The 24,727-nt window shown below is 33.8% G+C and overlaps 8 protein-coding genes and 1 non-coding gene across 15 annotated transcripts; 5 read left to right on the top strand and 4 right to left on the bottom strand.

Annotated features, from left to right (window-relative positions):
* The first annotated feature begins 6 nt into the window (after positions 1–6).
* LOC107372274 (SWI/SNF-related matrix-associated actin-dependent regulator of chromatin subfamily A member 2) lies at positions 7–6,144 on the top strand. 2 transcript variants are annotated; one of them, XR_016197711.1, is made up of 3 exons: positions 7–5,257; positions 5,417–5,547; positions 5,718–6,144. XR_016197711.1 is itself a non-coding variant. In XM_089265823.1 (2 exons), exons 1-2 carry the CDS (start codon positions 314–316, stop codon positions 5,862–5,864), a joined length of 5,091 nt encoding a protein of 1,696 aa, XP_089121949.1. In that variant the 5' UTR covers positions 7–313; the 3' UTR covers positions 5,865–6,144. The 2 variants fall into 2 exon arrangements, 1 of the variants encoding a protein (XP_089121949.1); XM_089265823.1 differs by lacking the exon at positions 5,417–5,547.
* A 357-nt stretch (positions 6,145–6,501) lies between these two features.
* LOC107371913 (O-acyltransferase like protein-like) lies at positions 6,502–9,491 on the top strand. Its single transcript, XM_015940062.2, has 3 exons — positions 6,502–6,992; positions 7,081–8,414; positions 8,500–9,491. The coding sequence occupies exons 1-3, from the start codon at positions 6,743–6,745 to the stop codon at positions 9,022–9,024; spliced, it is 2,109 nt and encodes a 702-aa protein (XP_015795548.2). The 5' UTR covers positions 6,502–6,742; the 3' UTR covers positions 9,025–9,491.
* On the bottom strand, positions 9,423–10,887 carry deltaCOP (coatomer subunit delta). The gene is made up of 6 exons (XM_015940484.3): positions 10,776–10,887; positions 10,619–10,709; positions 10,473–10,540; positions 10,305–10,399; positions 10,115–10,233; positions 9,423–10,046 (listed from the first exon to the last, which is right to left on the bottom strand). Exons 1-6 carry the CDS (start codon positions 10,776–10,778, stop codon positions 9,580–9,582), a joined length of 843 nt encoding a protein of 280 aa, XP_015795970.1. The 5' UTR covers positions 10,779–10,887; the 3' UTR covers positions 9,423–9,579.
* A 428-nt stretch (positions 10,888–11,315) lies between these two features.
* Positions 11,316–12,206, top strand: LOC107371914 (uncharacterized). The gene is made up of 2 exons (XM_015940063.3): positions 11,316–11,524; positions 11,599–12,206. Exons 1-2 carry the CDS (start codon positions 11,461–11,463, stop codon positions 12,096–12,098), a joined length of 564 nt encoding a protein of 187 aa, XP_015795549.1. The 5' UTR covers positions 11,316–11,460; the 3' UTR covers positions 12,099–12,206.
* A 163-nt stretch (positions 12,207–12,369) lies between these two features.
* Positions 12,370–16,222, bottom strand: Atg13 (Autophagy-related 13). 6 transcript variants are annotated; one of them, XM_015925664.3, is made up of 4 exons: positions 16,031–16,222; positions 15,770–15,855; positions 13,906–14,899; positions 12,370–13,524 (listed from the first exon to the last, which is right to left on the bottom strand). In XM_015925664.3, exons 3-4 carry the CDS (start codon positions 14,810–14,812, stop codon positions 12,935–12,937), a joined length of 1,497 nt encoding a protein of 498 aa, XP_015781150.1. In that variant the 5' UTR covers positions 14,813–14,899; positions 15,770–15,855; positions 16,031–16,222; the 3' UTR covers positions 12,370–12,934. The 6 variants fall into 6 exon arrangements, with proteins under 6 accessions (XP_015781150.1, XP_089121952.1, XP_015781152.1 ...); XM_089265826.1 differs by having other exon boundaries at positions 12,370–13,521; XM_015925666.3 differs by lacking the exon at positions 15,770–15,855.
* A 127-nt stretch (positions 16,223–16,349) lies between these two features.
* On the bottom strand, positions 16,350–16,431 carry TRNAL-AAG (transfer RNA leucine (anticodon AAG)). The gene has a single exon. It is a non-coding gene; the product is annotated as a tRNA-Leu (tRNA).
* Positions 16,432–17,122: 691 nt separating this feature from the next.
* On the top strand, positions 17,123–18,826 carry ksh (transmembrane protein 167A-like protein ksh). Its single transcript, XM_089265828.1, has 3 exons — positions 17,123–17,180; positions 17,250–17,359; positions 18,478–18,826. The coding sequence occupies exons 1-3, from the start codon at positions 17,178–17,180 to the stop codon at positions 18,578–18,580; spliced, it is 216 nt and encodes a 71-aa protein (XP_089121954.1). The 5' UTR covers positions 17,123–17,177; the 3' UTR covers positions 18,581–18,826.
* Positions 18,415–22,232, bottom strand: Naa35 (N-alpha-acetyltransferase 35). Its single transcript, XM_089265824.1, has 6 exons — positions 21,839–22,232; positions 21,578–21,657; positions 19,449–21,185; positions 18,986–19,371; positions 18,820–18,897; positions 18,415–18,659 (listed from the first exon to the last, which is right to left on the bottom strand). Coding segments are annotated over exons 1-6 (2,343 nt in total). The 5' UTR covers positions 21,841–22,232; the 3' UTR covers positions 18,415–18,599.
* Positions 22,233–23,254: 1,022 nt separating this feature from the next.
* Positions 23,255–24,719, top strand: LOC107372127 (methylthioribose-1-phosphate isomerase). Its single transcript, XM_015940290.3, has one exon. It carries the CDS (start codon positions 23,415–23,417, stop codon positions 24,504–24,506), a length of 1,092 nt encoding a protein of 363 aa, XP_015795776.1. The 5' UTR covers positions 23,255–23,414; the 3' UTR covers positions 24,507–24,719.
* The last annotated feature ends 8 nt before the right edge of the window (positions 24,720–24,727 follow it).

The raw sequence follows: 24,727 nt of genomic DNA, 5'->3' as shown, positions 1-24,727 counted from the left end.
TTAAATTAGCGTTTTGATTGTGAAATCATCGTTGATTCAAGAAGCGATGATGACAAATGAATAATAGTAATTCTGATTCAGCTTGAGGCAATTTTAGCTTTAAAAAGCTAAACATAAAGAAAAAACCATTTTATCCTTTTGTAACCAGTAGATGGAGTTAGTACATTTTCTTATTTCAAGAAGTCGCCATTGTATTTTTTGCCGAGTATTTGTGAATTAATTTTATTTCGTGTTTTGTGATTTTGTCATTTTAATTGTAAGTTATTTCAACACTCCTGAGGCTTGTGTACGCTGATTTACACAAAACTCAGTGATGGCTTCTCAGATGTCAATGGGAGACCCTCAACCTCAAATAATGCAACCAACTAGTCCTTATGGCAATGCTCCTAACATGAAGCCGTCACTTTTAACTTATGCTCAACAGCAGCAATTGAAAGCCCAAGTAATGGCTTACCGGTACATTGCTCGTAATATGCCGGTTCCTGAGACTCTTCAAGCTGCGTTGAATAGAAAACATCCACAGCAACCACCGACTTCACCCGGACCAAGTCCTGGACCATCAATGTATGGTCCTAGACCCCCCGGTCCTCATTCAACCGATGGACCTTTGCCGCCATTATCTCAGCAGCAACAGCAGTCACAACCGGCGCAACAATTACCACAACCAGGACTTCAAGCACATCCACAGTCACAAAATCAACCTCAATCACCGATTCAACCACCCTTGCCCCAACCCCCTGTTCAACAACAGCAACCTTCACCAATACCAACTCCTCAACAACATCCACAACACCAACAACCTTTATCACAGCCCCTTCCCCAGAATGTACCACAACAACAACAACCACAGCAACAGCCTCATCCACACTCACACCCGCAGCATCCACATCCACATTCTCACCCATCTGATTTGCATACTCAGGAATCAGCACAATCTCAGGCACAGGTACCGATACATGGACAAGCTCAGTCACAATTGCAATCGCAACTTCAATCACAACAACAACAACAACAACAACCATCTTCGCAACCTCAACCGTCGTTGATACCATCAATTCCACCTCCTCAGCAGCAACAGCATCAACCCCATATGCCACAGCTAGCAACTCAACAACAACAACTTCAGCAACCTTTACCCCAACCACAAACACATCCCCATTTACATCCTTCTCATCCACATCAACAATCACATCCACCTCATCTACATTCACAAGTTCAGGCACAAGCACAAGCACAGGCTCAAGCTCAAGCACAATCGCAAACACCGCCACAGTCTTCACCACAGCCTCCTCCACAACCTTTAAGTCAGCCTCCGCCTCTACTTCAACAACAGCAACAATTGCAATCACATATGCAGTCACCACTTCAATCGCCACTGCAAATGCAACAACAACCGCCATCACAACCGCAACTACAACAACCACAGCTGCAACCACCACCACCGCTACAACAACAACCACCATCACAATCACAAGCACCACCGCAATCTCAACCGTCGTCGCAAATTCAATTACAACTTCAACCACAATCTTCAATTCAACCTCCATCCCAACCTCAGTTACAAGCAACACTACAAGCTCCATTACAACCACCTCCAATACCAACTCCAAGTCAACAACCACCACATCCAGGATATCAAACAATGATACAACAACTTCAACAACCTCGTCCTAATAGAGTTACTCCAGTTCAAAAGCCAATTGGATTAGATCCTGTTGAAATAATAAAAGAAACAGAGAACAAAATTGCCCAAAGAATTGCTCATAGAATAGAAGAATTACAAAATATTTCAGCAAATTTACCAGAAGATTTGAAAGTTAAAGCAATGACTGAATTACGAGCTCTTCGTTTAGTCAATTTTCAACGTCAACTTAGACGTGAAGTAGTTGCTCATATGAGAAAAGATACTTCATTGGAAACTGGTCTTAATCCAAAGTTATATAAGAGAAGTAAAAAGATTGGACTACGAGATGCAAGAATTACAGAGAAATTGGAGAAACAAAAAAGACAAGAACAAGAGAATAAAAGAATTGAGAAACATCAAGAATATTTACGAGGAGTTTTACAACATGTAAAAGATTTTAAAGAATATCATCGAAATATTCGTGGTAAAGTAGCAAAAGTTAATAAAGCTGTTGCAACTTATCATGCAAATACTGAGAGAGAACAAAAGAAGGAACAAGAAAGAATTGAGAAAGAACGTATGAGAAGATTGATGGCTGAAGATGAAGAAGGTTATCGTAAACTTATTGATCAAAAGAAGGACAGAAGATTGGCATTCTTGTTGTCGCAAACTGATGAATATATTAAAAATCTTACTGAAATGGTTAAACAACATAAAGTTGATCAACGTAAGAAATTAAAGGATAAAAAGAAGAAGAAGAAAAAGAAGATTAAGAAAGAAAATAAAGAAGGTGTTAAAGGAGAAGATGGAGAAGGTAAAGGTGATACAACAATGGATGGAACTATTGATGAAAGTTCACAACAATCAGATGTGCGTATAAATGTTATGGAAACATCAACCGGTAAAGTTTTGGTTGGAAAAGAAGCTCCACTTGCAAGTCAATTGGAGACATGGCTTGAAATGCATCCTGGTTATGAAGTTGCTCCTAGAGAAACAGATGATGAAGATGAAGATGATGAAGGTGATGATTCATCTGATGATGATGAAGATTCTAAGCAACAACAGCAACAAATACAACAACAACAATCTCAACCAGATCCAGTAATGAATGCAGCTAACAAAAATGTTATCCAAGCAGCATCCCAAGAAGATGATGAATATAAAAGTGGTGGTTATCAAAATTATTATAATATTGCTCATGCAATTAGTGAAGAAGTTACAGAGCAAGCATCAATTATGGTTCATGGTAAACTGAAAGAATATCAAATTAAAGGACTTGAATGGCTTGTATCTTTGTATAACAATAATTTGAATGGTATTTTAGCTGATGAAATGGGTTTGGGTAAAACAATTCAAACAATTGCATTGATAACATATTTGATTGAAAGAAAGAAGAATAATGGTCCTTTCCTGATTATTGTGCCATTATCAACATTGTCAAATTGGATGTTGGAATTTGATCGTTGGGCACCAAGTGTTTCCAAAATACCTTATAAAGGTTCACCAAATGTTCGTCGTAGTTTACAGCAAAAATTGAAAACATCAAAGTTTAATGTTTTATTGACAACTTATGAATACATTATCAAAGACAAAGCATCTTTAGCAAAGATTAAGTGGAAATACATGATAATTGATGAAGGTCATCGAATGAAGAATCATCATTGTAAATTGACTCAAGTTTTAAACACTCATTATGCTGCACCACATCGACTTTTATTAACTGGAACTCCATTGCAAAACAAATTACCTGAATTATGGGCACTTTTAAATTTCTTGTTACCATCAATTTTCAAGTGTTGTAATACTTTTGAACAATGGTTTAATGCTCCATTTGCTACAACCGGAGAAAAAGTGGAACTAAATGAAGAAGAGACAGTTTTGATTATTCGTCGTTTACATAAAGTACTTCGTCCATTCTTGTTGCGTCGATTAAAGAGAGAAGTAGAATCTCAATTACCTGATAAAGTTGAATATGTGGTTAAATGTGATATGTCAGCTTTACAACGAGTCGTTTATCGACATATGCAAACTAAAGGAATTGTTTTAACGGATGGTTCAGAGAAAGATAAACGTGGTAAAGGAGGAGCACAAACATTGATGAATTCAATTATGCAATTACGTAAAATTTGTAATCATCCATTTATGTTCCAGCATATCGAAGAAGCAATAGCTGATCATACTAGCATCAGTGGTGGTATTGTTTCTGGACCTGATTTGTATAGATCTAGTGGTAAATTTGAACTTTTAGATCGTATACTTCCAAAATTGAAACAAACTGGACATCGAGTATTACTTTTCTGTCAAATGACAACTTTAATGACCATAATGGAAGATTATTTCAATTATCGTAATTTTACTTACCTTCGTTTGGATGGTACAACAAAAGCTGAAGATCGTGGAGAACTTTTGGCTCAATTTAATGCTGAAAATTCTGAATATTTTATCTTTATGTTATCAACTCGAGCTGGTGGATTAGGTTTAAATTTACAAGCAGCAGATACAGTTATAATATTTGATTCTGATTGGAATCCTCATCAAGATTTACAAGCTCAAGATCGAGCTCATCGTATTGGTCAAAAGAATGAAGTTCGTGTATTACGTCTTGTAAGTGTAAATTCAGTAGAAGAACGTATCTTAGCAGCAGCTAAATACAAATTAAATCTTGATGAGAAAGTTATTCAAGCTGGTATGTTTGATCAAAAATCAACTGGAACTGAAAGACGTCAATTTTTACAAGCAATTTTACAAACTGAAGAAGTTGATGAAGATGAAGATGAAAATGAAGTTCCCGATGATGAAACTATTAACCAGATGATTGCTCGTAACGAGGATGAATTTGAACTGTTCCAACAAATGGATATTGATAGGAGAAGAGCTGAAGCACGAGATCCTAGAAGAAAACCACGATTAATGGAAGAAAGTGAATTGCCTGGTTGGTTATTAAAAGATGACGCTGAAGTTGAAAGATTAACTCATGAAGAAGAAGAAGAAGATAAATTTGGACGAGGTTCACGACAAAGAAAAGAAGTCGATTATAGTGATGCTTTAACTGAAAGACAATTCTTAAAAGCAATTGAAGATGGTAATTTAGATGAACTTGAAACACCGACTAAACGTGGTAAAAAGAATGGTCCTGGTAGAAAAAGGAAACGTGATGAATCACCTTCAACACCAGGAGCATCAACACCTAGACCAGGAAAGAAAGGGCGACGTCCAGGTCCAGTACCGCGGGATAAAACTCCTATAGCACCAGAATTAATGAAACAAATGAAAAAATTGATGAAAATAGTTATCGATTACAAGGATGGTGATGACAGAGTTTTATCAGATCCATTCTTGAAGCTTCCATCACGTCGTGAATTACCTGACTACTATGAAGTAATAAAAAAGCCAGTTGATATTTTCAAGATTCGTCAAAAAATTCGTGATAATAAGTATCGATCACTCGATGATTTGGAGAGTGATTTCATGTTACTTTGTAAAAATGCACAAGCTTATAATGTGGAGGGGTCAACCATTTTTGAAGACTCAATTGTACTACAATCAGTTTTTACAAGTGCAAGAGAAAGAATTGAAAAAGATGGTGATATTTCTGTCGAAGATCCGAATGATAGCGAAGAAGAAGAAGAAGAGGTAAGTTAATTTATTATTATTTATCACCTTTATTTATAAACTAACACAACAACTTATAGATAAATTATAAAAAACCATAACACTCTAAATTTTGTACTTTTTGTTTATTTCTTTATTTGCATGATCATTTTACTATTACCTCACAATCAACTTTAAAAGAAACCTGCATGTGACCCATGATAATCAATCGATTTCAAATATCTCCACAAATATAACACAACACAAATCTACTTTTAATTAGTCGAAAATATCTCCAAATTAGTCACTTTTCCCTAAATTATAGTTTACTGGTGAGTAAATGTTTGTTGCATGTCCACAAAAAAAAGTTTTGTCAAACAAACAAGTAAACTTAAATTTGACAAACTTAACAACGCTCAATTATCATAATCTTTCATAAATGTTCAAATTGTTCATGCATCAATTGCTAATGATTTCAATTTATTTTTTGTATATTTTTTAGGCTGAAGAAGAAGAAAATGGCGATGATGATCCCGATGACGATTCCTCTGTAAAGATGAAAATCAAATTAAAAGGAAGAAAACCTCGCCAAGCTCGTCAAAAGAAAAAATATGTCAGTGATAACGATAGTTCCGACGAAACGGATTAACTAAACTGAAACAAAAAAACTTTCAATTGCTGATGGCAAGCGATCTAAACTTTAAAAAAGACCAAGTTTATGTTATAATTTTAATTAACAACTTTACTCATTATATATCTTATTTAGCTTTATATATTTACTGTCACTGTAACAGCATTTAAAAAAAACTTGTAACTGAATTCATAAACTATTCAGTTGATTACCGTAAATAAATTGATTCCCAGCTTATTTATGAAAATCCTGCGGTCAAGGTTAAATAAATGTTCAACAAACAACTGAAAGAAAACAACATTTAGAGTCTATTAATTGAATTTGTGAAAATTAATCTTAATCGGTCAGAAATCAATACAAATTCACTTCGCTTGTTTTAGGAAAAATGTCGATTAAAATGGTTCAGGAGTAACTCGTTAATGATTTTAAAACTTTGAATAGGTTGCAACATCGAAGCAGGCCTGTACCGAAAAACAAGTTAAAACCGGAGCACAACATTTAACCCACATTAATGTAAATGAGATGATTTTCATTTATTAATCAAGCTGCTCACACTCCATCATGAACTGGTCATGAAATTTCCCTTTTCAACACAAATAAAACATGAATTAAAGGATAAGGAAAAGACTTAAATTGTACTAAAGAGAGAAAATCAAACTAAAGAATCACCAAAATCGAAGTAACTTGAACTGTAATAAATGAGAATCGAAATTTCCTTGTAGCCTTTCGAATGAACTGGTGAGCTTCATTAAAATGTTTCTACTCCCAAAACCAAGTTAAACTGTCCGATTCTTTTTCGCATCACAATTTTATCATTCGTTGCCTTTAGTTCATCGCTGTATTAATAAAATGTGATTAATTTATAGAGTTGAAGTTATCTCTTGTAACTAGACATCATGATGCCATTTGTGTTAATCTTGTTAATACCAACTATTGTTTCGTGTACATCAATCGTATCTGATAATTATCAACAAGCATGGACACAATTAGAAGCTTATACCATTAAGAGTTTGAATGATTTAGCATCAAATTATCAAAATGACCTACAAATCATCACGAAAAAAGTGAATATTACAGACGAATGTGAACAAGCTCTAAACCAATGGGCTGAAGGGATAAAATCACTGGATGTTGAGTCTGTAAAGCGTAAGTTTCATTGATATGTTAACTTATTATTTTCATAGCGTTGATCAGCGTTAATTTTTGATCAAAATATTTTGGGTAATAATTTCAGGTTTGGATTCATGGGGACGATTACCATCAAGCTTATTAGATGGGAGTTTGGTTAGCCTTGGTGGCTTCACCCAATGCATGTCATCAACAACTAACCGTTACTGTTTGGCCTATGCTAATATGCCTTTGATGCCTACTCAGCCTATTGAAGGAATACCCTTTGACTATCCATCGAAAGCTTTCAACTTTTCCAGTCCAACATTCAATTATCTTAAATCATACATTCATTATTTTCGATATATGAATGTTACAAGTGGTATTTGTGTGCCTCGACAGTGTTCAAAGTTTGACCTTAAGCGTTTAGCTAACGGTTACTCGGAGTATTTAAAAACTGGCTTGATTATAGATATTGATATGTGTCAAACTCGTGAGCCTCACAATGAAATACGTTGGTCCCATATAATTGCCTCTATTTTTGTTGGATCCATTCTTTGTCTCAATATTATTGGAGTTTGGGCACCAAAAGGAAGTTTCCTGTCACAATTTAATTTCGCTGCTAATATGGCTAAATTGTTTTCCACTCGTCCACGTTCACCAGGTCCAACATCAATCCCATGTCTCGATGGTCTTAAAGCTTTAACTATGCTGTTCATGCTCTACATTCATGTCTTTTTCACTTTACTATTTCAAAATATGACCACTTTCTTCCGTACCCGTGAGTCGGTGACCCAACCGGTATTTTCGTCAACCCTACTTGGACCTTTTACAATGGAAACGTTTTTCCTTTTAACCGGGTTAGAGACAACAATACACTTTCTTTACAACAAGACTAAATTGGATGGTAAAGTTTTCCTTTTCCTTAGATGGACTCGTTTTGTTCCCTCCATTGCTTGGATGATTTGCTGTTATATTTTACTGTTTAGTAACCATTTTCGTGATTACATGGGAGGACCTTATTGGAATGATTACTATGCTACTGGTTCAGTGGCCTCAACTTGTGAGAAAACCTGGTTAGGACACTTGTTCCTTGTCGCCCATTATTTTGATGTTAAAGAAGACATCAATATTTGTATTCTCGCTGATTGGTATTTGGAAGCTGATTACATGTTTGCCATTATTTTTGTAATTCTCATCCTACCATTTATACAAAGAAAACGAAAATCTATTGCCACAATTAATACGATTCTGTTGATTTTACTTGGCGCAGTTATTCTTGGTTCCTTGATGTACATCTTTGATTTACAACATTCATGGATTCCTATGGCATATCCTCAAGACAAATTAATGAAATATCTAGTTTATATCCATTCAAAAGGTTGGGGGCATATGAGCTCTTATTTTGTTGGTGTACTTCTTGGTTTTATTATGGGTGCTTTTCAATTAAAAGTATCAAAGGTTGGTTGAAATTTGACAAAATGGTGATTATAATTGATGAGTTGATGGTCGAATTAATTATCTTTTTTCATCCTGTTTCATTCAGCTTGTTTCGTCTTTTATGTGGCTCCTTTGGTTAACAGCGTGGGCAATTATACTTGTTTATGAGGCGACAATCAATTACCGTCTATTTCCAGTGCCTTACTCGATTTCGCTATTTTATGGCATGTTTAGTAAAACGATTTGGTCGTACATTATCGCTTGGCTCATCTATGCTTGTCACAATGGCCACATAATCGAAGCCATTCCAAAGTTTCTGTCTTCTAAAGTTTTCACTGTTCTTTCTCGAGTTAATTTGTCAGCTCTATTTGTGAATCCACTTGTTTTTCAACTTCGTAATGCAACTTGGCATACAAATGTCGAAACAAATATGATCGACTTTGCGTATTCTGTTGTTTTCCCTCTTCTAGCTTCAATTTATGCCTTGTCCTTTTTATTCTGTGCTCTTGTTGAGGTCCCTTGCGTCAATATCATGAAAAGTTTACTTATGAAGGAGAGAGGTTCACCCGAAGTAAAACCGAAAAAGACAGAGCTACCTTTAGTAGAATGTTCAAAAGAAGTTGATCCATGAATTGTTCAACCATCTTTTTTTGTTAGTTTTATAGATTTATATGAAAGCTTTCGGTGATAAATCTGCCGTTAAAAACATGGTCGAGAGTGTTTCGGAAATAAATTCTATTATTCAAAGTTATCAGTCAACCGATGATAATTAAACCGGGATTTGTGAAGAAATAGTACTTTTAGTGGACAATGTTTCAAAGTACATCTAGTCTTATTGCTTTTCGCTTTTAACTCTTACGTTCATGCAATTCTGAATTCATGGTAAACGAGAATGTTGATCTACACTTTCATTAAATTTCTCTGAGCCATAAGTTATCGACATTTATAATCTTTTTGTGACTTTTCTAATGGTTAAATTGTCGAACTTGTTTTTTCGAAATTTATGATGAAATTATGAAATAACAAAAATTTTCTGTATTCATTTTTTTATCTTCCACAATTTTTGGAAATTAATAAATATAAACATTTTTATCAGTATTTAAAGTTATAATATTTGAAAGATTATTTGCTAAACATGCAATGGAACAAAAGGTAGGAGTTAAAAAATTGATATTAGCGGCTGTGTTCAGTCAATATCAATATCATCATTCTTGTACCCACCGCTACTGGAAACAGGTTGATTCGGTTCCTCTTCTTTCAACTCATTAGCTAACTGTTCTTCATTTGATGCAGCAAAAAGATCAGCTTGTTTAGCTTTAGAACCGAGTTTGAGAGCTCTTGATGGACCTTTAGAACGCACAACAGGAGCACTAGAGCTAGAATAAGCACTTTGAGCTCTATCACCAACAACTGGCTCTGGTTTGTCCATAACAGAACTAGAGCTGATATTGGACGATGATGATATTGAAGGCATGGACGTTTTGGCCAGTTGTTGTGTTCTTTGCAGTTTAGATAGTTCCTTAGCTTTCTCTCTCATCTTTTGCTTAGCTTCTCTTTCCTGAGTTTGACGAACAGCAACATAAACTCTTTCCTCGTGTGAATCCATTTCTATAAATGTGCGAACTTGAGACATATTTACACTTTCCCGATAGCCTGGAAAATAAAACAATAAAGTTAAAACTCATAATTTTCAAGTGAGAGTGGAAAATTAAATGCCTTACCAAGAGCAACAATTTCATCAAAAGCGAAAATGAGAGTGAAGGCATTATCCAGAATAGCTTGTTCATCTGATGTTTTACCATGATTTGAGGTATATTCACTTATAACACGCACAAATAGACTATAATTATATGAAGTAGAAATAATAAATATTAGCAATATAGTTCCATATGGTAAAATAAAATGACTAACCGTAATGTTTCCAAATCTTCCAATATATTTGATGTTTTGGTGGTGATTAAAACACAATATAATTTATCCATCAATGCTTGGTACACATATCTAACCTACAAGATAGAATTATAGACATTATAATTAATAAATATAAAGAAAAAAAGAATGCACAAGTCAAATAATTACCGAATCAGTCTCTATAAATGTATGCTGCTTGTCTTTGGTTATGGATTTAGTGAATGCTGTGAGTAATCCTAAAATGTGAAATCAGACCACAGAAGAATCAAATTAATTTCAATTGAATATCAGGAAAGGTCTCATAGAAAAATTACCTTCAATCCTAGATCTAGTCATTTCAACAAATTGTCTTGAAACGAGGATCTTTCCATTTTGCTTGGAAACAATGGCACTGGCAAGTAGAACCTAACAAGAGGATGAAAGAACCATTTTCAGTTACATTTTACATGGTTGATGTATGAATAGACTTACCATGATATTAAAATTCTAATTAATCAAATATAATCACTGACAAAAGAAATGTAACAATTTGACAACAAACCGGCCTTAAACACTGATTTTAAAGTCTCACTTTCCCAATCATATGTGCATACACAAACCACATAAGGAACACGTCATAATTTGAGGGAAGGTTATATCAGTTCAGTTCAATCAAAAGTAATTTCTATTTTTTGGAGCCTGTTTGTGTCACTGAACACAATTTTGATGAAAGAGTAAACAGTTTAATCTTTGATTTTTATTAAATATTGTTAGATAATAAACTTGATTTTAAAAAATCATATTGGTACTTTTTCTTTAAATCAACTATTTTTATTCCTAATTTAAGAACTTTTACTCGAGAAGACCCTGCTGTTTGAAATCTTAAGAATATTTTAAATCTGTTACTAGAACTTTGATAAGCTATGATGAACATTGAGAGGATTTCGGTTAATTAGATCGAACCAGTTTAAGGATGTTGCATATTTCATATGAATATGGATAGAGATCAAGTGATAACCACTTGATTCTATTACTAAATATGTTGAAAGCAATTACACTGCAGACAATTAGGTTGCATTGTTTACCATAAGGTTATAAAAAGAATGAAGTTAATTCCTCTCAAATTGAATTTCCATCCAGTGAATAAGTTGGTGATTAACAATATTGTTACAAAGTGATGTTTCTATTAATTTTTACTTGCCTCTTGGTCAACTCCTGTTTGACTTTAGCACATCCAACAGGTAAGTTAAGTTTTACTGATAAGTTTACTGAAAACTTAACTTTTGCCTTTCAATTTATATTTCAATATTTAAAGGAATCATTTCTCAACGTGATTTTGAAAATGTTTGCGAAAAGGTTGGTTCATTAATAGCTTCTGGTACTAAAGCAGATGAGGTGACAAAAATAGTCACCGAGCAATTGATCAATAAATATGGCGCTCCGTCTAAACCAGAACCTGGAACTGATGAACCAGATAGAGATTCAATGGTTGCTCATACCCAAGGTTTCTGGAATCATATTGTTCAACTAATTGTTAACCTATTTGTTGTCGAGCACATGGTTGTTAATATAGCTTATGCTGAGAATGTAAATATGCTTGTATTGGGTAAAAGATCAACTGATAATTTAAATAACCAGCCACATTCATCTCTTAAAAATGGATCAGCAATTTGTGAGCAACTGACTTTCCCTTCCAAATTGGATTTAGGAAACCAAAAAGAGGCAACTCAAATCCTAGATAAACTGTCATTTGACACTAAAAATTTGATCGATAATTTGTTTTCAAATTTAAACAGACTTGGAAAACAATCATAAAAGATATTTGTCCATTGAAAATTTACAATTAGTTATTAACCATATCAATCAGTTCAAGCTTATTATATTTAAATAATTCAAGAATAAATTATTTTCGATTCCAGTCAATTATCTGTATGAAAGTCATAAATGATTTCTCTGGCGTCTTCAGAATTTTTAGCAATATTTTCTTTTTGTTATTGAATATTTTCATTCTAATAAAAAATAAATTCTAATAAATTCGATTGAATTACTTCGCGTATATTATTAGCATTAAAATATAATTCAGTGGTTTGAGATGAAAAAAAATAAAAATGTATTTAGGTAAGTTACAAGCAATGTTTCTGATGAAAAAATGACTTGAATTTGTCAGGATGAAGTGAAAGCAAATTAATTTTACGTAATTTGATAAATCAAATGATTTTGATTGTATCATTTATCGTCTCGATTGTGTACAAAAAACAATTATCTGTCGATTAACCGTATAGTTGACCTTTCTTTTGAAAGAAGGCAAAGGAAAGGCAAGAAAGTGAAAGATCAGCAGAAATCATGCAAGTATGAAAGTTTCTTGAGCCAGGACAATATGAGCTATTGACAGTCAAAAATTATTGAATTTTTTTAAAAACGTTAAAATGGTGAAATGAAATCAGGAGTAGTAAAATTTGGTTGATAGGAAGCTCAAGAAACCATTGAAGAGACCATGACGGATGACGTTGATGACAATGAAGATGGAAAGTCCCGATGTATGCTATGTACAATATAACTTTTGATCAATATAATCCGCGTTATCATCACAGTTTGAAAATACTTTACTTTTTACGAATCACGAAGATTGTAAGTATTTTTATGCATTTTGATTAGAAAGGTTGTGAGCTTGAAGAGGAACTTTTCAACAAATCTTCTTCGTCATCTTCTCCAGCTTTTACGTTCAATGATTCGAGAAAATCATCAATGCCTTCCATTTCACTTTTAACAGCTGCTATAGTCTCTTTGATTTGGCTTAATGTACCAAGCCTTGAGGTTGGATTTGCCACGAATGATGGTGTTGGGCCATTAAAAAAGATCGAAATGTCATCATGATCAGGGGCAAAAGGAGACTTATTGTTATCAATAAAAACATAGGATTCTGCTGATCCAAGTGGAGAACTATCAGCATGTCGATGCTCATGGTAATTGGGGTTTCGTCGATCGGAGGGAATCCCGATTGGCTGGGAAACATTCGGCGGCTTTGTTCCGTCCTCAGACGATTCACATCTATCTTTTTCTTCAGAGGAAGAAGGTAAATATGATGTATCAGAATTTTGATCTTTAGTCGAGGCATCGTTATTCTGGGACTTTCTCTTGTTGATATCACCATCAATCAGAGCATTTATATCATCGTCCTCATCGTCACTAATTCCCGGAAAATTTTTAGGCAGTGGTGGAAATTCTGGAAAATTAGTAACTACTAAAACAAAGGAAAAATATATTTAGAATTAAGGTCATTAGAATAATTTAAGTTAAAGTGAGATTTTTACGAATAACTGCTAAGAATTCAAATAAAAGATCAAAGGTTATTCATAGTGAATCTGTAAGAGCTCTTGATGTCGAATGAACACGGCTTATTATTATAGCCATTTGATAAAAGATTATGGATTAAACACCATCTATGGTCAATAAATTATATTTTGTGATGAAGCTACAAAGCATGTAAATTTAAATAGATTTATTGACCATAGATGAAGTTGACTCCAGATTTTCTTGTTCCTGGGTTCTGCATTGTCTAACAGAGTTTAATCAACTGGAGTCTTAACAAATTCACAAGTCTAACGAAAAAAAAATCAGTTACCAGTTGGAGAGTCTGAACCAAAGGCTAATCGAGGTTCTCTTCTAACATTGTTAACAAAACAAGGACTATTCCTATCATCTGGACTTTCTTGTCTTCTTGCCGCTCCAAAATGATCTTCTTTGAAAAGAGCTGAGTCACCATCAGCTCTCGGCATAGGTGGCTGTGTACAGTTTTCAAAATTAAGCCGTTGAGAATAAGATATATCGATAGTATTGTAATTTGTGCAGATTGATCCAAGATGTATTTCAGGAGTAAATTGGGCATGAACCTCAGGTATGTCCGGGTTTATTGATCGCAAGAAATTATTAAAGTCCGGATCACATTGACAAACTCGGTAGAAAATTACAAGGGAATCATCTGTTGAAGTAGCACAGCTTAATTTAAATGAGGGAGATCCACGCGTTAAACTCATTAAAGATTTTATCATTAAACCCATTTTTTGATGCACACTTGCAAAAGAATTTGGATTTCTAGAATTCATTAATGGAGATCCACCAGGAGAACTTGGACTGGCACTGGATGGGGAAGAAGCACCTGGCGAAGTATTTTCTTGCGCATTATATGGATTATTCTCAAACATCCAATATTCGAGACTGCATAGCTTATCACCGCCATTTTTTTGTAATGAAATTTCACAAACAATTCTCCACTGCGTATCTATGTTGAAACCTGTATCCACCTTTTGTGACTCCGGACATTTTGGATCAACAAAATGAATATCATCAAGAGTCTCCAAGCATTCTTTTGTAACATGTTCATTGTCGTTTAAGGCGATGTTAAACCAGTCGTTTTTTGTAGGGCTGCATTTTCTTGAAACGGACTCTCCTAGACGACTTTCAATAATTACATTAATACACTTCACAATGAATCCTTTGGTGTATTTCTCTGTTTCCCGGTGGCTCATCATGGTTGTGTCCTTTGTATTATGCGTGACAAACTCGTGTAAAATTTCGTAATCGTGTGGATGTTGGTGCCAACTCAAGAAACCGTCGAACTGTTCATCCATTGTAAAAAGAAAAGGTTGGGATAAATATAAACAGATAATTAAAATGTTGGAGCAATGCACTTGCAGCAGATGGAATATGCAGGAGTCTATGGATGCATTCACTCTTATACCACCGAGTAACAGTTATGCAAAAAAGCTAATGTTAAAGGTACATAAAGTAAGTAAAAATTCAAAACACAATTGGTCAATTTATGGTCAAAAAATTTGTTTTCCCCTTTTTGATAAGATCTCCTTACTTTGCTTACGAGATTAGGGTGCATTATTTCATTTACTTTACTTGGTTGTTGTAACCAACCCATTCAAGTACTAGTGAGAGTAACTAGTGAAAAGTACCAAAAATATAAGTTGAAATAACTAGCAGTTATCAATCATTGAATAATGTAACAGTAGATGATAACAACAGCTGACTGAAAATTTTCCAATATTTTGAATTTTTATCTTGATGGTAAAGAACAGATTTTATTCAGAATGAAGTAAATCTTAAAAAATTTCTCTATCTAAAATTAATCGCGAAAAGTGGCTTTGATAACTTAAAAATACTATTAGAAACAGAATGTTCCAATCAATTTTCTGATAAAATCTCATGGATAAGGTTGATGACAAAAAGTTTTGGACGTGCACAAAAGGCTTAGGCTCAACGTAAAAAAATATTAACATATTTTGTGAGTTTTCAAGCGAATGATTCGCAGATTAAACTAGAATCAATGTAAAATTATGCTACCACGATTAAGTGCTCAAAATTAATCTTTAACACGTATGGAGAAAAGGTAAAAGGAAGAGGAACAAACGCAGAGACAAAAAACACCAAAGCGATGCAAAATAGACAAAGAAATAAACAATCCGAAAATCCAAATTTACCTGAAGGTAGCAGAGATGCTGTGGTTAGCTCAGAAACAAGAATAACAAACCTTCAAGAGCAATCCCTTGCCGTAAATATACAGGTTCTGCAGGAGAAGAAGAAAAAGCCAAAAAGATAACAACAACAACAACAAATAACTTGATGTGAGAAATGAAAGAAAGACAAAACGATAAGCAGACAGAGATGTAGAAAGGAAGAAAGAAAGATGGAGAAAAATGAGAAAAAAATGTAAACAAAATGAGAAAAGAGAAAAATCATACCGGAATTTGGCAATTGTAAGACAAAAGAAGATGAAAAATGAGAAGAAGACCAAAAAGATGGACCACTTGAATGAAGAAAGACGAGTATCAAAGATAAGAAAACTAATCAAATTTATTAATCACTCCAATTAGCATGAAACAGAATCTGATTACACCATGATACAAAACAAAAACAGTTGTAAACAGTCATAAAAGATATTTGTAAACAAAAAGCTATATGCCATCTATTGGGTTAGTAGAGAGTTCAGAGAAGAATCCAAGAATCTAGTTTCAAGTTTGGGGTAAAATTGAATGAAATTGAGGTAAAAAAGAAGGGTGGTGGCAGCGGTGGGATTCGAACCCACGCCCCCGAAGAGACTGGTGCCTTAAACCAGCGCCTTAGACCGCTCGGCCACGCTACCTCTTGTAAAATTACGAGGCTAATTAATTTCATAACACTATTGAATCATTTACGCTCTTGAGTCAGTGAACAGATTTGCGATAATAACTGCTTTCCAAGTGATTTTCAATTTCAAGTTGACCTTTACTTTCATTTTCGAATTTACTAGATATTAACCAATAATTGAAAGTCAATTACACCAACCTTTGCTTGGGTCTTGCTTTACCGATTTTCTAGCATTCATATTTGTATGCATTCTTAAATTAGTGGAGGCATTTAGCTGTTTAGTTGCTTCTCTCTTGGTTCATTAAAATTTCCAATTTCGATTTATTTTTTGCTTCTAGATTTGATTCTATTATATTTGGGATTTGGTTTGATTTTTTTGGTCTCTGCAATTTCGACTTAGGTCGATTATTTCAGGTTTGCTGAAATTGAAATGCTTGTTGTTTGTGTTGTCTGATAATTGTGAGAATCAGTGAGTATCATCTTTATTAATTTCATTTTTTGGGTCATAGTGAAATTGAAGGAAAATTTAGACTCATGTTAATATGCTTGATGCATTTCTAATAACTAGATCTAATATTTCTTGTTCTACTTTTGTTTTCTGTTTCTGAAGCTTTGAACTTGGTTTAAGTGAGTTTTGAAAGACGCGCTTCTTGATTTTCTGGTTACTCTGGTTAACGTCAAAGTTTTTGTGGTTGTTTAATTTCCACAGTGTTTTGTGTATGTGTGTGTCTGTTTAATCAATGGTCGCACAAATAATTAGAAATGGTAAGAATTTCTTTTGTTTTTTAATTGATTTTCATTAGATATTAATTATTTTATTTCTCATTTCCACAGTCTGCTTTATTTAATTTTCAAAGTCTCCTGACAGTCATCTTGCTGTCCATCTGTACCTGTTCATTTATAAGAGCTATGATGCCTACTCTGCTGGATCGTCGGAAAACTGGGTAAATATTACATAAATATAATTTAATTTGAATTGTCATTCTATCAGTCTATAGATTTATAATAAGCATAGATTAGAATCGTTAAGCTTATAGCTGGAAATTGAAAAAAATTGCTCGATCATATGTTACGTGTTTTAGATTCCGGTTTCTTCTCTTGAATTTCTATGATAGCTATGAATTGCAATTGCTTTCTTATTTGATTTAATATTATTGTATGATGTTTAAATGACTCGATCATGATAGATTAATAGTGGGTAAAATGTTGACAAAATAATAAAGAATGCGTCTCAGGATTAATTAATAACATCTTTGTGTGGTGAAGATACTACTTCTGAGTTCGATGATGATGACGATGGTGATGGATGTGAGTCTGATGAAGTTGATTGCTGCTGTAATTGGACAAGAACCACACCAGTAAATAGAAGAATTAAAGCCAACCATTGATGATAAAGTCTTTTATTTATTTAACATAGCTACCGAGAAGAGGGCTGTTGTCAAAATTTTAAATTGATAGGTTATTTGACAGGTTGCTGCATCAAGATGAGTTGAACCAACATAGAGTAGATTTGAATGTAATGAACAATTGACAGAACGGCAACTTTCAGAGTATCCAAAGGTCGCTTGATTATTTGATTATTTATGATGTTGATGGCTCCTTTAGATGATCCTTCATTTGAGTGAACCATGCAGATACAGGTAATTAATTTGATAAATTCTGCAAGAATAACTGCTGTAGATGCAATAAATAGTTCTTTCTGGGTTCTTGAAACTCTCATCAATAAATTAAGGGTACAATTTTGGACTGTCAGAGTTATTAAGGAGCCATATTTGAGTACATCTCGTTTTCCCAAAAATGAATTATTTCCATCAGATCGTAATACTTTGACATCATCATCATCATCATTTTTGATTCCGACATGAATTAATAAATGAGCATCACTTTTACTTTCATTCATTCTTATTTGATCTAATATTATTGTATGATGTTTAAATGGCTCATGATCTATAATTGTGGGATAAAATGTTGACAAAATAGTAAAGAACGCGTCTCAAGATTAATTAATCTGTTTATGATTTTAATATAAATATTTTTTTCTCTATGATTTTTTATTAAATAGACTTCTTGGTATTTTTTGGAAAGCTGCACGTATTGGCGAAAGATTGAGCCCTTGGGTTTCAGCTTGTTGTTTAATAATGGCTTTTACAATTTTATTCTGGTAAAGCACAATTTCATAATAATTCACAAAATGCGAATAACAGGAAATTTGTTGTTAATGCTAAAATCAAACTCTGGTAAAGTCTGTAAAGATAAAAGAAGAAAAATATTATTCAGATTTGGATTCTTGTATGATGAAAAGTTTTTAAATGTTTACGATTAATGGCTTTTGGTAATTTTCAAAAAGTGATATTTTTTATCCAGTTATTCTCTGATTCATTTCTAACAATAAAAATTGATTTACCTTTGTATTTCCTTGCCCGCTTAACAAAAGCTTTATCACAACAAAATTTGTTTTGGCGACCTTAATAAAAGAAGAAATCTGTAACATAAAACGAAGACAAATCAATTATAAATCAATTTTAAAGCAAAATCCAGACTAAAATTATTGTGTTAAATTATTGACAAACCTCTTCATTTGGATCTGGTACACTTTCGAAAGTTTCTTTTGCTCGATGGAAGCATTTACAGGCAGTTGCATAAAGCTCAGCTATTGTTTCTTTAACATCCCCACACTTATCACGCTCAACTGCTTCTCGATATTGCGAATATGGAACGGGCGGTGGAGCTGCTATTACGAGAAATGGCATAAACCTATGTTCATACCTTAATTGTTCTTTAGATGCACTTGACCAAGGTGTTTTCAATTTACCCTCCAATCGAAAAGCACTAACGGTTTTATAGTAACCTCCACAAAGCTGCTGAAAGGCGGAATTGAGCGTCCATTCCCGTTCATGAGGTTTCTGTTTACGTTTTTTAGACTTAACCTTTTTATTCACACTTTTATTTCTAAGTTCTGTAAGGTATTGAAGAAGTAATTTAATGAATTAATTACTTTGATCACTTTTTAGGTGTTTTTTACGGTAAACAAACCTGAGATAGCATCTTGTTCAGCAATGAATGATTTTGCTCGATATAGAGTTGATGCCATCCAACTATAAAGAAATTCATAAAGATACCAAAAAATGTAGGGATATTCGTGAGTTGAGTACAGTTCAAGTTCGAATCCGGACAATAAATATTGAATCATGACACGAAGAATATGATAAAGTACCCAAGCGCTGAAATAACCCAGATGACTACTAGGGATATCCATCTTTAAACTCAAAGTGTTCAAGTAACTGTCCAATTTATCAGCTTCTTCTTGAATTGTTGCTAATTCTTCAAGAACTAAAGCCAATTTATCCCGTTGACGAGCTCTATTGTGTCCATTTATTTGAAGTAAGTATGACATAGGTCGCGTACATCTTTCAAAAAAGATATCCACAACCTCCCTGGCCTCTGGATGATTGGTTAGAATGGAGGGTTTCTGATAAAGTGAGGGTGGCTTAATAAAGTTGCGAACGTCCTCACGTATTAGGTCACTTAGTGGAGCAATACCATTTGGAAGATACAAAACTTGAAGCAATGATCGTGATAGGACACAGGAAGGTGGTGATGAAGATTTACTGAATTCTGTGAAAAAATCTAAAGCCATTTGAAAAGGTATATGGTCAAATATTTTGCAGACATGGCGTATCCGAGAGACTAAATGTTCCATGTATTCAATAGCTTCTTTTCGTGATTTCATTTTTGTGTAACGTGGAAAGGTTGGCGGTAAGAACCTTTGATTAATTAATGGCTCAAATCCCATTATTGTAGGATAATCAGCTCGATATTCTGAGGTTGGTGCTGAACTTGGCTCTGTCTTTATTCCCATTGAAAGAGTCTGTTGCCAAATGGAGATTGTTTCACTACACTGTTGGAGACATTTATCTGCATCTTCAACCCAATGACCACTAGTACTATTAGCCACATTGACTTTCGAGTTTGATTGATGGTAGGAAGTTGATGTTGAGGAAGAATGAGAATGAGAATGAGGATGATTAGGATTTGGATGGGGGACGTGATGATTAGTTAAATTACTCTTGGCTGTGGTTTCTTTCTTTAAAATAATAAGTGACTGGTAAAATAGGCGAGAAAATTTAAGCCGAGCGAAAAGAGCTAGATTCAATTGGTGTTCTTTCTGCTCTGCTAAATCACAAGAGAACTTATTATTATTATCACTAGTCTTCATTAATTCTTCTGGACGACTTTTGTTTAGACTATTTAACGTTCTCTGATAGCTTTTAACCTTCTTTTGCATCTCCTCCTCAACATCTCGAATCATTCCACAAGCTTTACTATCCGTAATGGTACAGGGCATTGCAAAAGGGTACAAAAAAGCCGGTTGAAAATCTTCCTCCTCGAAGACATTTCCACGATACACGAAATCTCTTATAATTTCAACTAACTTTAAAATTATAAGGCTAAAACTGCGTAAACATTTATCCTCAATGGCAAGTGGTTTATGTAAATAGAGATTGGTGAAAACCGTTTGAGCCAATGAATGACCTTCCAACCAAGTTACCAAACAGCTGAATGTATCATCAATAATTCCAATCTTTTCTTCGCTGGTTAAATTTTTTATCTTTAATTTTCCTTCTTCCACTGATTGTTCAAAATTGAGAACTTTTCTATCTCTATTGCAAACCATCCCAGCATCCATTTTGGGATCCATCATCTCAATTGCTGACATTGCCTCAAAAAGACCGAACATATCATCATGAAGCAATTCTCCAAGTTCAAGTTCTGTAAATAAAAGTAAAAAAAATTAACAAAAGCGAAGTAAAATAATTTAAAAAGTCACCCCAATCACTCTAGGTATTAAGTTGGAGATAAAATCAAACTGAATAATCATTTACATTAAATAAGGCGATTCCGTGCTCATTTAGTTAATACCTCTATGCTGTTAAACACGAGAGGGAAAAACCATCATAAGCAGAAAAACATTGTAAAACATTTTTTACTCGTTATGTAATATTATCATTCATCAAAAATGTTTTCAAACATTTCATGAAGACCTTTTCAACAAGAATGATTCGATGAAATTAAAATTTTGGATGAAAACAGGACATCCCTGCAATAGCCCTATCAAGATGACTTTTAATGGCTAAGATTTTTAGCAATTATTTGAAACTGACCTTTGGATGCATCAACAAACTCCTGAGTAATATCAAGCCATCCTGAATTATGATCACTCGATGATTCCATAGTTTGAGACCTGAGAAGAAGAGTGTGTGAGAGAAATAAGAGAAAAACAGGCAAAATGAGAACAAAAAGATTTTCTTTCCACAGCAAGCAGAAAACGATGAAGATGATGACCAGATGATTGAGCTGTGATCCTTTTCTCCCTCTTAAATCAACAACACATAAAGATGAATAGAAGAAGTCTGGATTATTACATATTTAACACTTGATTAGAATGTTGTCTTCAAGAAATTAAATTGATTGTAGAGCAGAGGAACAGCAGCCTTATGGTATAAATCCACAATAGGACCAAATACACACACGACTCCAACCAGATGATGTACAGAAAGAAACGAGAAAAGAGACAGAGAAAGAGAGAAAGGAGAAAGAGAAAGAGAGAGAAAGAGAGATAGATGGATGAATTGCAACTCTGTTTTCTGAATCAGTTTTATCTCCTAGCAGACAAATTTTTCAATTATTTAGTGACATACAATTTGACTTATGTTTTATAATTATAAAAATAATGATAAATGAAACGTGAATATCGATTTTAATGTTCACTTTTCTCTTTCTTTAGTTCCTCTATTACTAACAATTTAAACTGTGTTTACAAAAGATCTCAAGTTGGTGTGCTTTTGATAAGCCGAGTTTTGAGAGCTAATTTCAAATTACATTAAAAACCGAGAGAATGGATTAAATAATTAGGAAAAAATGCCAATGAAACTCGTCAGCTTCCTCTTAAGTCCTTTTGATCTGTAAAATCGGAAAAGTGAAGAAATATAAATCGGAGACAAATTATTCAGAGAATAAAAAAATGAATCAATTAGATTCTTTTCAATTTACTAAGTTTATTAACATGATTAAAATTGTGAAATTTTTAAAAATGACTTCAGATTTTTGTGAGGCTTTGCGGGATTGGGACCTAAGCCAGATAATTCGCAAGCTAATTTGATGAAAATTGAGATGTTGAGATCTAATTGAGATAATTAGATGGGATCTTTCATCATTTTTTTATTTCATCTGATTAAATGATTGAGGACACTGATACTTCTGGTCGTTAAAGAGCAAATCCAAACAGATACAAAGAGTATGACTCTTTGTTTTATGAAAACTCGATCATGAACAGAATGTAGACAAAAATTGGAAAATTCACATCCAGTCTAGTTAAATAACCTGCAACAATTGGACAATTAGTTACACAAATGGAAATTTAAATTTGAAATCTATACAGAGGATAAAACAAGAGTAGTTAAAGGGGAAGTTAGCAACTTAACCAACTTGGAATTTAAACAAGTAAAGTTATCTACAAAAGCGTTAAAACAATTGCAGTAATAACTCTTACTTTAATTGTGATTGAGATGAATTTGATGAATATCCTTTGTTTCGATTCCTTTTTTATTACTTCATTCAAGCTAAGACTCTCAATATTCACCTATTTTGCCTAGTTCTGGTTGTTTATTCAGATAAGGAATTTTGATTCAGAAAATTTGCTTGGATTAATGGACGATATTTGTTTTGAGTAGCTAGTTAGTCGATCTTGATTAGTTTTTAATTGCTGATTGAAAATCAACTGGGAAATAAAAGCTTCTTCATGTGGCGACCTCTCTTTTTGAATTATCACAAGAAAATTTATTGGGAAGAATAGAAATGATCTAATCTGATCATCTGGTCTATTTTGTCCACAATAACATTGAAAGTGTAAGTTTTTCAGTGAAAACTGTATTCTCTTTAAATTGTTTAATGTGTTAATCAAAAAGCATTAATTTTACTTTGGAAAATTGTTTACACAAAATGAATCACATAATTTACTCTAGAGGCAGCCTCAAAATACTTGACCAACGTAAATTACCGTTAAACGAGGTTTTTGTGACAATTGAACGTGTTGAAGATGGCTTCAATGCAATTAAAGATATGCTGGTCAGAGGCGCCCCTTGTATTGCGATGGTTGGTCTTCTTTCTCTTTCCGTTGAATTAGCTTCACCAGATAAACTGTTGGATCTAGGTAAATTAACTGGATTAACTAAAGAAGCATTATACCGTTACCTCGAGAAATCGTGCCAATTGCTTTGTGAAGCTAGACCAACGGCAATAAATGTTCGCAACGAGTGTACCAAATTATTGAGTCTGGTATCTAATGATGTATCCAAGGAAGAAATCACTTTCGATTTTCTGGTTGATAAAATAATAACTTACATAGAATCACTCTTGGACCAAGATATTCAAGTTAACCGATCAATTGGAAAATATGGAGCTTCCCATATCATAAATAACTGTCTAACGAGTGGTTCAGATGAGAAAGTTGCAGTTTTGACTCATTGTAACACTGGAAGCTTGGCTACAGCTGGGTATGGAACAGCTCTCGGTGTTATAAGGTCTCTTCATGAAATGGGAAGACTAGAGATGGTTTATTTTACAGAAACTCGGCCTTTCAATCAAGGGTCACGATTAACTGCATATGAACTAGTCAAAGACAAAATACCTTGTAAATTAATCTGTGACAATATGGTTGCAGCCTTGATGAATTCCCATAAAATCCATGCTGTTGTCGTTGGTACTGATAGAGTAGTTAAAAATGGAGACACTGCCAATAAGATAGGAACTTATCAAATTGCTGTAATTGCTAAACACCATTCAGTGCCTTTCTATATTGCCCTTCCTATGTCAACATATGATCCTGAGAAGCAAGATGGATCGGAGATTCCAGTTGAAGAAAGATCACAGGAGGAAGTCAAGATGATTAACGGAACGTATATTGCTCCTCCTGAAGTCTCATGTTGGAATCCCTCATTCGATGTAACACCAGTAAATTTGATAACTGGTGGCTTCATCACCGAGAACGGAGTTTTCAGTGCTCCTGAATTAGCTGAGAGGCATTCAAATTGACGTTCTATCGTCTATTCCGGTAAAATTTGGTAATATTTTTTTACCTAAATTAAGCAACTTCTGATTACTAAGTCCATATACAGTCCAATAATAAATAAGAAGTTGTTCTCACATAATATTTTCGCTTAGACAAATCGATTTGTACAAGCTGCTCGTGACAAGCAAGTTGAATTGTTAATATAAAACTAGCAATAAAATCGTGAATAATCATAATTCCTAAG

This window comes from Tetranychus urticae, chromosome 1 (assembly GCF_039701765.1).
Source record: "Tetranychus urticae isolate SD_2017Ah chromosome 1, NJAU_TeUrti_SD_1.0, whole genome shotgun sequence".
Lineage (NCBI taxonomy): Eukaryota > Metazoa > Arthropoda > Arachnida > Trombidiformes > Tetranychidae > Tetranychus > Tetranychus urticae.
The sequence above is the reverse complement of the archived record's forward strand: the minus strand, read 5'-3'. Positions and strand labels throughout refer to the sequence as shown.